The sequence below is a fragment of the Muscardinus avellanarius genome (assembly GCF_963383645.1).
Source record: "Muscardinus avellanarius genome assembly, chromosome: 12".
Taxonomy (NCBI): domain Eukaryota; kingdom Metazoa; phylum Chordata; class Mammalia; order Rodentia; family Gliridae; genus Muscardinus; species Muscardinus avellanarius.
This window is the reverse complement of record NC_137798.1, coordinates 96,289,375-96,301,574: the sequence shown is the minus strand read 5'-3', so window position 1 is coordinate 96,301,574 and position 12,200 is coordinate 96,289,375. Positions and strand designations below refer to the sequence as shown.

Sequence of the window (12,200 nt, the reverse complement as noted above, 5' to 3'; positions counted from 1 at the left end):
GGGCCAGCCTCTCCTGTCTGAGGGAGGAGGTCCACATCAGCAGGTGCAGGCCCCCATGGGGCGGCGGTATGTGCCTCAGAGCTGGGGACAGTTCTGCTTTCTCGGGCCACTCCCCATTCCCAGGGGCCCTGGCTGTATGGCAGGAAGCGTGCCTATTCATGAGGGGGCAGTGAGAGGCCCCACGGGAAGGGGAGACAGGATCCAGGTTATTACAGAGTCCTCTGAAGCAAGAGTCAGGGCAAAACCATTGCCCTGCCTTTCCTGGCCATGGGGACTCTGTACACGTGGGTCCTGCAGCCTGGCAAAGCCCCCTCCTTCTGGGCCCTTGGGAAACTCCTGCCTGTCGCCCAAGGCATGGGTCTGGTTGCTTCCCTTGTCTGGTAGCTTCTGCAAGCTCCCCCTTGGCTGCTAACCTGGGGGCAGGCCCTGCCAAGGAACCCCACTGCCAGTCTTCTCCCCGCCTGCCTGGTCCCTGCAGGTCCACAGAGGACCCAGGTGCCTGGGTGGAACCCAGCTCCACTTCATACCTATGTGTGGCCATGCCTTGGCCTGCCTGAGTCCCCAGCCCACTCTGCTGACCGGCTGGCTCCAGAGTGACCGTAGACACAGGGCTGGGTTGCTTATCACAATACCCGTCCTTCTCCCTTTGTAAAAGCACTGCCCAAGCCCGGCAGGGCAGTGCACGCCTGTAATGTTAGTACTTGGGAGGCTCAAACAGGAGGATCACAGATTCAATGCCAGTGGGTGGTAACTTGGCAAGACTCTGTTTCAAAGTCAAAAGGGAGCCGGGCTGGGCATGGTGGCACACGCTTTTAATCCCAGCATTTAGGAGCCTGAAACAGGAGGATGGTTCATGGACAGCCTCAGCTACTTAGGCCCTTCACAACTCAGTGAGACCCTATTTCAAAATAAAGAATGAAAAATAGGGCTGAGGGTGTAGCTTGAAGGTAGAATGCCCCTGGGTTCCATCCCTAATACTGCTAAGAAAAAAAAAGGAGCCTGGCGTGGTGGTGCCTGCTTGTAATCCCAATACTTGGGAGGCTGAGACAGGAGGATTGCAGGTTCAAAGCCAGCCTTGACAATTTAGCGAGGCCCTCTGCAACCTAGTGAGACCCTGTTTCCAAATACAAAATAAAATCAGACGCCGGGCGTGGTGGCGCACGCTTGTAATCCCCGCGCTTGGGAGGCAGAGACAGGAGGATCACGCAGGTTCGAAGCCAGCCCCGCGCGCTGGCTTAGGAGACCCTGTTTCCAAATAAAAATGTAAAAATGGGTCTGGGAGTGTAGCCCGGAGATAGAAGGGCTTCCAGGAACCCCAGTACCACCAAAAAAAAAAAAAAATCAGACTGGGGGTTTAGCTTAGAGGTAGGATGCTTCTGGGTTCAATCCCCAGTGACACACACGCGCACGCGCACATAAAAAAGGTTGAGGATATAGCTCTGTGGTCGAGTGTCCCTGAGTTCAATCCCCAGTACCAGCAAGGGAGGAAAAAGAAAGAGTACTGCCCAGGTTTTTGAAGATGGGACCAGCCAGGCTGGGGCAGGCGTGGTCAGGACGGTTGGTGGCTGGCACCACAGCAAAGTTCTTCAGTCCTTCGGGGACAGCGTGGTAGTAACCATTGGAATGCCCATTCCTGTGGACCCCGAAAGCCCAGTTCTAGGAACTCAGCTTGTGGAATGATCTGCCATGAGCACAAAGCCGTACACAAGAGAGATGCCCGTTGGAGCCCTGTCTATGACGAGGAAAGTCAGCACCAACTGGAATCTCTGTCGCTAGGGGGAAATGTCACCAGTCAAGTGGCCCGGAAAGGTTGAATCACAGGAAAAACGGATGGCAGCAGGGTTCAGTAAAAACAGGAATGAAAAGGAGAAATCACGTATTATAGAAGAATTAAAATAAAACCAGGATCAGGCCTTCAGCTTCATGCAGTTGGGCCTCTAGCATGCCCCGGGAAGCCACACGTGGACTGGCGGCCCACAATTCCGAATCTGCCTGCACTCCCATGGGTGCCCCCCGCTGGCATCAGCTTTGTGCCAAGCCCCTCAACAAGCCAGTTTACATCAGGGAAGGCAAGACTCAGCACGAGGTCCTTTGCCAAAGTTTTCAGCTGCAGTGGTTTGCCCCGGGGTCAACGTCAAGGTAGTTGTCTGCAAAGCTGCCTCGGCAGATGCCTGTCTCCCTTCTCTCCCCTCCCCAGTTGTCCTCTTGTGTCCAGATGTTTGCCGTTGGTCCTTCTGTTTCCTTGCCAGCAGCTGCCGCCATCCTGACAGGGGGGCGCCTTTTGAGTGGACAGGGCAGTAATGAGGGCCCGATACCAGTGCTTGTCCCGGCCCCACTAGGAACTTGGGTGTGGCCTTGAGCTATTACTCTGTTCTCCTCGCTGGGCCGGTGAACACATGGGTCAGAGACTTGTCCTCTCTAAGGGCCCTCCAGCTGTGCATTCTCTGATCTGGGGTGGCAGAGAGGGAAGTCTGGAGCGCTGCAGCTTCCTAGTTTCCCCAGCTCTTGGAAGAACACAGCCCACCATCTAACCAAAAAAAAACAAAAAAAAAAACCCACCCTCTTTGCAGCTCCCAGCCAGAAATAAAGATGACAGGTAAATAAGCAACTGTAGCCTTTTTCTGAGAACCAGAAATAGCCTCGTGGGTTCCCAGCACTGATTTAGCAAGAGCATCTATCCTGTCTCCGCTGGGGAGAAGAGCTAGCAGAGTGCCCCGAGCCTCCATTGCCCCGTGGGCAGGGCCAGGGTGTCTGCTGCTACCCAGGTGGTATGGTTGCACCCTGCCCTAATCCCTGAGGGTGGCATGGCACTGGCCCTGATGCTGCAAGGCATGGTTTTCTCCCAGCCTCCCACCTCACTGTGCCCACCTGCTGGACCGCTCCCAGAGGCGGGTGCAGGTTGCGGGCCCTTACAGCAGTGTGTTGGCCTTGGCGCTGGTCAGGCTCTTGCCTTGGCTCCTCCCCAGGGGCGTGGCCTGTTGCCTCCCCTCCCCGCCTCCCTGGTCACAGGGTTCACGTTGTACACCCCTCTCTGCCGGCACCCCTTGCGTGCTCTGTGTTTTCCAAGGAGCTTGTCCAGCTGTGCGTTTTACTTCTGAAACTGGCCTATTGTCTGGTTCCCTTGACTGGAACGAGAGGTCCATGTGGCCAGGATGTCATGTCCCTCCCTCACGGGGTTTCATAGAAACTCGGCGAATGGTCTTTGGAACCAAAATGCAAACAATAGTAGTTCCTACCTGACTGATTTCCCAGGCCCGGCAGGATGGTTTGGGCTACAGGTAGCCAGAAACTGGCGCAAGCACCCTACTTGCCGTGGTCACTTATAGCCAGAGGCCAGAGCTGGGGCAGGCCCTGGACCTGGATGTTCTGCGGCCCCATGAGGGCCTCGCCAGTGTCTGCTCTGCGGGCTCGCCAACCATCCTCGCCAGTGTCTGCTCTGCAGGCTCCAGGCTGCCCTCACCCAAGGCAGCTTACCTTGGTGGTGACCTAGCAGCCTGGCCTTGGCTTGCCATGTGAGTGCCTCCTTCAGTGGGATTGATCCAGGCTCAGTCCCAGCCCACCTCTCCCCACAGCAAAACTCGGGCAAGCTGCAGGAGGTACCTGCAGCACGCTGCAGGTTAGGATTAATGAATATACATTATCTATTATCTGTCTACCTAATTTATATTCCTAGCAATAAAATTGCTGGTCATATGGTAACCATATGTGTAAGTGATCAAGGTCCTGCCGGACTGTTTCCCAAGCAGCTGTACCGCCGTGGTACACTCCCTCCAGCAGCCACGGAGGGTGTGAGTTCTCTGCGTCCTCAACAATGCTTGCTACTATTTTTTTTTATTATAGTCTTTCCAGGGAGTGGGAAGCAGTGCCTCATTGTAGGTTCAGTTTGCAATTCTCTGATGGTAGATGACGATGAGCCTCTTTTCCTGTGCTTATTGACCATTTTTGTGTCTCATTTTGAGAACTGTCTTATTCAGAACCTTTGAGCATATTTACTTACTTACTTACTTACTTACTTACTTACTTACTTACTTACTTACTTTGTGGTACTGGGGATGGAACGGAGGGGCATTCCACCTCTGAGCTACACCTCCAGCCCTATTTTTTATTCTTTATTTTGAAACAGGGTCTCACTGAGTTGCAAAGGGAGTTACTAAGGTGTAGCTGAGGCTGGCCTCAAACCATGATCCTCCTGTCTCAGCTTCCCGAATGCTGGGATTACAAACATGCGCCACCATGCCTGGCTCCTTTGAACGTTTTTTAATCGGGCTATTTGTCCTTTTATTATTTAGTTGTTAATCACTCTTCGGATATTTGGGCACTAGATCTTTATCAGGTACATGATTTACAAACATTCCCCATTCTCTGGGTTTTCTTTTCACTTTATAGTATTCTCTGATGCACAGAAGTTTTTCTCTATTTCATGGTATCCAGTGTATTAATTTTGCTGTGGTCGCTTGTTATTGTAGTGTCATATCTAAGAAATGGTTGCCTAATCCAGGGTCTTGAAGATTGATGTTTTCTCCTAAGAGTTTTGTAGGTTTAGCTCTTATAATTACTTTGTGATCATTTTTAGTTAATTTTGTATGTGATGGGAGGTAAGGTTCCAAACTTGTTCTTTTGCATGTAGATAATCAGTGGTCCTGACACCAATGGGTGAAAGAAAATCCTTTCCCTCGTTGAATTTTCTTGGCACCTGTATAGAAAATAGATTAAGCGTAGGAGTATGACGTCCTTAATTTTGCAATTAGTGGTCATTTCTGATTACAGTGGGTTTCCTACATAAGCAGTCAATCCTGGGACATTTGACCTGGTACCCAAGAGAGCTACTAAGTAGCTGTTTTCCTGGCAGCATATTATGAATAGGCTGGACAAGACTGGATGGAGTGGGAGGGTTGGTGGGAGTCTTCACCATCTACAGAAAGGGATGCAGTTGAAAACTTAGGACTTGGTTATTGCTGGAATTTTATATTTAAATTTTGGGGGGCATGGTGGTACATGCCTGTAATCCAACTTTTGGGAGGCTGAGACAGGAAAATCATAGTTTGCAGACAGCTTCAGCTACTTAGTGAGGCCCTTTGCAACTCAATGAGACCCTGTTTCAAAATAAAGAATAAAAAATAGGGCTAGGGGTGTCGCTCAGAAGTAGAATGCCCCTGGGTTCCATCCCCAGTACCGCAAATAAATAAATCAACTTTGGACTGCAGTTGACCGCAGGTGACTGAGTGCAGCTGTGGATCAGCAGGTGCTGCTCGTTTACAGATGTTGAGCTGCTGTCGCTTTGAGACGGAGCACAGGACACGCCGTTAGAGATGCCTGCAGCCAGGCACTTTTTCTGCTAGGGAGGTCATGGTCAGGCGTGCACCCCAGATGTACCACTTGCTCACTGTGGAACTCCACTTCTGTGCCCCAGCCCCCTCTTCTGTAAAATGGGGTGACAGTAGTGTTTCCTTATGGGGTTCTCATGAGGGTAAATGAGTTACAGTGTAACTGTGGAACAGTGGGACATGTGCACTTTATTGCAGTTTATTAATGCACCTGTTGGTTTTTTCTGTGACATAAAAGTGTTTTGAGAGCCGGGCGTGGTGGCGCACGCTTGTAATCCCCGCGCTTGGGAGGCCGAGACAGGAGGATCGCGCAGGTTCGAAGCCAGCCTCAGCTACTTAAGTGAGGCTCTCAGTAACTTAGTGAGACCCTGTTTCCAAATAAAATATAAAATAGGTCTAGGAGTGTAGCCCAGAGGTAGAAAGCCTCTGGGTTCCATCCCCAGTACCACACACACACACACACACACACACACACACAAAGTGTATTGAGGGCATTGCAATTTGGAAGGCTTAAACTGAAAGCTAAGCTGATTCACCTGCTCTGGAAACTGGTGTGGAAACTGGTGGGGGAGTCTGAAGCTCTTAAAGGAGATGCCCATGGGTCCGTAGCAGCCTCTGAATCCCCCTGGGAAAGGGGCACGGCCCAGCCTCCTGCCAGGCCAGGAGCTCCTGTCGTAAGCCTGCTCATGCAGAATTCTAGAGTTTGTTGAGGCCTGAGCACCACATCCTGTTGTAGCAGGGCTGCACCAGACATGGGAGGGCCTGCCAGCGCTCACCAGCCTCCCTGCCCGGCTGAGGCCCGGGGTGGGTGCAGGCATGGGGTGGATAATGGCTTGCAGCTGAGCATCGGGACCCACACCCCCTGTGAAGAGCCTGCAACACAGCCTGCCTCTCTGGGCCCCCCAAAAAACTGCAGCCCCAAATGCCCTGCCTGCTTGAAGTTTAGAATCTGCCCTGGGGATGGGGTGAGATGTGGAATGAGATAAAAACTCTCTTAATAAGCCCCATGCGGCTCTTGATGTTGGCTTTTATGAGATAAATGAGGTTGTATCTTACTCGGTTTAATGTGCTGACCTCCCACCCTGCCAGGCTGCTAGAAGCTCTGGGGACGGTGCCTTGCTGGTTTGCTTTAGGTCTGGTTTCCAAGTTTGTGGGTGGCAAGCCGCCCCCACCCTGCTAACACCCGGCCTTTCCCAGCTGCTGTGCCAGAGCGCGGGGTGGTCCTACCCCCTCCTGGGAGCGCGCGGTCTTTGCAGAGAAGGGGACTCTGACAAGAGGCGGTCATAGCGGCCCAGTAACTGAACACTCAGTGGGCTGATTGAAAATACTTCTGCTATCCCACTGATAATCCACTTGGCCACCCCTGCTTGGCGCCTGCCAGCAGGAATGTGCCTCTCGGCTTCCAGGGCTTCTCTGAAAACCCAGCTCAGTGTTAGAATCACCAGGGTGGGCACCAGAGAGGGCAGGTGGTCCTGAGACCAGGGCCTGGGACAATAAGAGGTGCGGTGTGGCTGCTGGGAAGGGTCAAGGCGTCTGCCTGAGAGTCGGGAGGCAGCAGGTATTGGAGGCCCCGGGGAGGCCACCTCGTGAGCCCCAGAGGCAAGGGGACCTGCCGTATCTGTTCAAGAGAAGCTCTATCGTTCTCCTATCTCAGTCCCCCTCATAGATGGCTTAGCGGGCTGAAGAGGTATGTGTGCCAGGCCTCAGGGTGGTGCCAGACATGAGCCAGAGTAGACCATGTGGCATCGTTCCGGTGAGGGTCATTAACTGAAACACGTCATGGAGCTAGGGCCTTAGTCAAGGCACATTAAGTCAAATTCAGGTTACAAGCGGTGTCCTCTTAGACAACTCTACGTGTGTTAGTCTATATACATTTAAAATAAAGGTTGGCCGGGCGTGGTGGCGCATGCTTGTAATCCCCGCACTTGGGAGGCAGAGACAGGAGGATCGCGCAGGTTCAAAGCCAGCCCGCTGGCTTAAGAGACCCTGTTTCCAAATAAAAATATAAAAATTAGGTCTGGGAGTGTAACCCGGGGGTAGAAGGGTTTCCAGGAATCCCAGTACCACCAAAAATAAATAAATAGAAATAAAAAAATAAAAGGCTAAGACCAGGCATAGTGATGCAAGCTTGTAATTGCAGCATGTGGGAGGCTGAGACAGGAGGATCAGTTCAAGGCCAGCCTCAGCTACTTACTGAGACCCTCTGCAACTCAGTGAGACCCTGTTTCAACATAAAGAATAAAAAATAGGGCTGGGGGGGGTAGCTCGGAGGTAGCATGCCCCTGGGTTCCATCCCAGTACCACACACACACACACACACACACACACACACACACACACACACAAATAATAATAATAATAATAAAATAAAGGCTAAGGAGGTAGTATGTGTGGTTGTATTTATGAACACACACTGTTTTCTGTGTCCTTTGAGCTTTACAGTTAGCATGTAAGAATCTTATAATCACCAAACTATGATTAGACAGTGTACTCTAAGAATATGCTGCTGTTGCACACAGGCACACAGGTCTGCAGGTTGTGGAGGTCAGAGTCGCGGAGCGCAGGGGCGGGCATCGGGTGGCCCTGGAACAGGTGTGTGACCAGACTCCCTCTCTTCTAGATGACAGGATCTGCTCGCCACCCTTCATGGAGCTCACGAGCCTGTGCGGGGAGGACACCATGCAGCTGCTGGAGAAGAACGGCCTGGCTTTCCCCTTCAGTGCGTCCCAGCGGCCCGCGGTGGGAGGGCGGGGAGCTGCAGCCCCTCATGGAGCTGAGCTAGTCTGGAGTGGAGGCCGCATCCCTGAGTTTTCCTCCACCCATACCATGGGTCCTCCCTGGCCCGGAGGATGAGGCAGGGGCAGGGGAGGGCTGCCCACATTGTCCTGAGCATGGACGTGGGTCATCAGCACCAGTCTCAGCGGCTCTGACCATGTGGCTGCAGGATTGTTGAGGATTCCTTTACTGAAGTGCCCAGTCCCCGTCAGCCAGGTCGGCCTCTGGGTGGCCACACTAACTCCTCTGCTTTTCTCTCTCCCACTCAGTTTGCAAAACCAGAGTGGCTCATGGCACCAACTCTCACGAGGTGAGTGGAAGACTTGACCGTCCCCTGCGCCCCGCCCCGCCCGCCCTCAGTCCTGTCAGCCCTGCACTCTCTCTTCCTCTCCCCCCCCCTCTCTCTGGGCTGCTGCTGAGCTCTGTGGCAGAGCCACACCCACTCCTGGCTCCAGCTGGGGGGTCATCTGCAGGCCTTGGCACAACTTAGCCTGGTGCCCCACCTGGTCTTTTGGCGCTACTGGGACAAAACACTACACAGGCCGGTGGCTTAACCAACAGGCCTTGGCTGTCTCGGGGTCTGGAGCTGAAGTGCCAGGTCAGAGGCTGGAGGGGCGCCCGTGAGGGCCCTGGCTTCTCCCTGTGTCTTCACAGACTGCCTTACTTTGTGTGTGTGCAGGTGTGTGAGGGGAGAGGGACCCTTGTGAGGGACCCGCCCTCAAGACAGCATTCTCGCCCGGTCACACGGGGGCTTAGGGCCCTGCTTCATGGATTGGCAGGGAGACATACGTGCAGTTCGTCACCAGAGCCCATGGAAGTCACGCCCAGCTGACCTGGCCCTCGCTCCCGGGGCTCTGGCCTGTAGTGGCAGGTCCTGGGCTGCACCCTGGGAAGACCGTCACTGCCTGCCAGGGGGCTGGGCTGAGAGGCTCTGGGCAGTAAGGGACCTGAGCCAGCTGCTGTGTCATGACCCACACGCCCTCCCACTCAGTCTTCATCCCCTCTGCACGTGTGCCCAACCCCACCTCGGGAGCCGGGAACAGATGCAGAAGACATGCGTCCTGGTCCTGTGGGGAGACAGTGGTCCCTAGATACTTGGCACTGGAGGTCAGAGAGCATATGAGGACTTTGTGGCAAGACGGGCAGGGGCAAGCAGGGGCTCCTTCCAGAAGCACGCTTGGGTGTCATCTGCAGACCTCGGCATAACCCAGCCCGAGCCCCCCCCCCCCCCCCCCCCCGTCAGGCCTTGGCAGGAGTGCACCAAGCGGGCCCTGCCGGGAAGACCTGTCCCCAGGCAGCCTCACCATCCCAAGGGCTCCCACCCGTGGTGACTAAAAATGGAAGCCCCAGCAGCAGCGCCCTTTCGTAGATTTATATGGTGCTCTTTCTGCATGGCAGATATTTATGGGGAAATGTCTATAAACAGTGCAGTGTGGCCGGGGACATGCTGCGATGGGGGTTGGCCTTGCCCGTGGGAAGGAGATCATGCCTGCGGCAAAGGTCAGCTGTCTGCTCAGATCAGGGGCCTCCCGGCGTCTTCTGCGGAGGCTGCATTCCTGTGAGCAACCTGCCCAGGCCCCTGCCTTGACAGCACCCCAGATGAGGTTCGCATCCAGGCTGGGAGGGAGCGGCCAAGTTCCCATTCCCCACGCCTGTCTGCCCTTGCACCCCAGCACCTGGCTGTCCCCTGTGGCCAGTGGTCACCACCAGTTGCCTCTGCTATCAGGCCTGGGCTTCAGGGCGAGGGTGGTGTCGGTACTGCTGTGTTTAGACCAGCCCATCTCAGAGAGGTCCCCAAGAGGGAGCCACCCAGCTCAGGCCTCAGGCTGCACAGACTCAACCCCTCTGCACCACCAAGGTGCAACTGTGGGCAAGTTCCAGAGCCTCTGTGAGTGTGGGTCCTGCTCTTACAAGTGGGGTGTAAAACAGCCTGAGGGAAGTTCCTGCAGGGCTTGCGTGGCCCTCGACCCAAGGGAACTGGTTTTTGCAAGCCCTCGACCTCTAGGCTCCATCTGCAGCCCCCAAGGGGCTGACAAGCAGCCCGCTGCCTGGGTGGGAGTTGGGATCCAGATGGTCTCTTCTTGGCCAGCCCCTGATAGGTCATGGGGAGTCCAGCCCTTGGGTGTGGGCCAGCGTCTGCACCCCCAACTACCCCCCCCAGTCTGTCCACAGCCATCAAAGTGTGCAGCCCCTGCTCAGTGCTGTGGAAGCCCATTAGCCTGGGGACGCTCCCTCGGGCATGGGTGGCCACCGCAGGATGGGCAGGGTGGGAGGCAAACACCTTGCACGTATCTCGGGAGTGCCAGGGCATGTCCAGTGCCGTGAGGACGAAGCCAAACTGTGCATGGTGCCCAGAGACAAGAGGGGGGCTTTTGATGGGGCCCTGGGCCATGCTGCAGCCCAAGTCCCATGACTGACTCGCCCAGCCCCTCACTGACCCAAACCGGGACGAGCTTGTCCAGACCACTGTCTTTTCCCTGTGTGTTCTTAGAGCCGCAAGGGCTTTTCCTATTCTCCCTGCTCCTCATTCTTGTCACAGGCTCAGGGGGTGGTTCAGCTTCCCCCCACCCCAGTACACGTGCACTGCACGTGCTTCCCATGCGGCCTGAGCTGCTTCTCTCCTGCCCAGCTGAGCTCGTGGGCTGCTCTCTGACAGCTGACCCATGGGTGGAGGCGGTGCAGGTGACAGCTGTCCCGGCCCCATTACCCCTGCTCAGCAGCCCCAGCTGTGGGGCCTGGGTCCCTCCTTGGGGCCCGGTGGGCTGAGGATTAGCCATCACCTGGCCTTGGCGGCTGGCTCGCTGGCCAGGGCCCAGCCCTCTGCCCTTTCGTCCTTAGAGCAGGCCCCTGGCAACAGCCTGGTCAGAGTGGAGAGGACCCCTGTACCTGCCCTCCTCCCTCTCTGCCTTGGTCCCCGCCACATCCTCCCACCAGGCACACTTGTCCCCAGGGGAGTTGGAACCTGGGCTGCAGAGACATGTCCCTGCTTGTCGAGCGCCTGTGGCTGGTGTGTCCTCGAGGCCGGGTGCAGGGCAGACCTGATCCCATTCTGGCTCTCCCCACCAGGCCACTGAGCCTGCTGTTTCTTCATCAGTGAGGGGGTCAGGGTCAGGGGCCATCTCAGGCACCTTGGAGACAGCGGCAGGCTACTTGCGTAAAGTACTTAGAGCAGGGGCCCGTGGTGAGTGCCCAGCAGGACCCGAGGCCTCCAGCTCCTGACCACAGCCTCTGCTCCTGCCTCCCCCGGGTCCTTGTGGAGGGGCTTCCAGGGTGTCATAAGGGCGCAGTGGCCCCAAACCCAGGGGTCCTATTCTCTGGGACTGCGGTGTGAGTCACACACTCGGGTTGTTCGGCGCGCGGCCTGTTCAGCAGGCCCCGCAGATGCAGGCTTCCCACCCCCCACAGCAAAGTGAACGTGCACAGGTGGTCTTGCCTCCCACCTCACCTCACTCTCCCTGGCTTGAGACCCTGCTTGGAGGGACCGGATGCCACGGGGTGCAGGAGAGGCCTTGGCGGGGCACCCTGGACAGGTGGCGCACTGGCGTGTTGGAGGCGGGCGGGTGGTGGACCCTGACTGGGTCTCTGTCTCCCCAGATGGCCATCGTGTTCAACCAGGAGGGCCTGAGTGCCATCCAGCCCCCCTGCGTGGTCCAGAACTTTATCAACCACAACGCCGTGCTCTACAAGGTGTTCGTGGTGGGCGAGTCCTACACCGTGGTCCAGAGACCCTCACTCAAGAACTTCTCCGCAGGCACATCAGGTAACGGCCCCTCTAGTTCTCAAGGGCGAGGCCGGACTCCGGGGCAGAGCTGGGCATGTACCAGCTGGCCATCCTTGGACACTTGCCCTGCTGCCCTGTGTCGCCTCTGGAGGGCTGGGAGGTGACCTGGAGGTAGAGAGTTGTGTGTAGGGAGTGGATGTTGAGATGCCGGGGAACCAGCGTGGGATCCCTGCTGCGCCGGGCTCTGGGCTCCGGCTTTCGGAGCCCCATCAAGCCCAGGAAGCCCCTGAAAGCTTCCGGTCCTCAGTCTGTGATGAAGCTCAGTGAGGAATGCGCTGGGGCGGCCCCTCCGAGACGTGCAGGAGGGCTGGAGCGCAGGC

The 12,200-nt window shown here is 56.0% G+C and overlaps 1 protein-coding gene across 1 annotated transcript in view; it reads left to right on the top strand.

Annotated features, from left to right (window-relative positions):
- Window positions 1-12,200, top strand: part of ITPK1 (inositol-tetrakisphosphate 1-kinase) — a gene marked incomplete at both ends in the record, with an annotated part of 150,892 nt that overhangs the window by 124,657 nt on the left and 14,035 nt on the right. Inside the window, 3 exons of the mRNA XM_080707918.1 lie at window positions 7,945-8,043; window positions 8,369-8,409; window positions 11,694-11,859. Of these exons, the coding sequence (XP_080564044.1) occupies window positions 7,945-8,043; window positions 8,369-8,409; window positions 11,694-11,859 (306 nt within the window). The remainder of the gene's footprint in view (window positions 1-7,944; window positions 8,044-8,368; window positions 8,410-11,693; window positions 11,860-12,200) is intronic.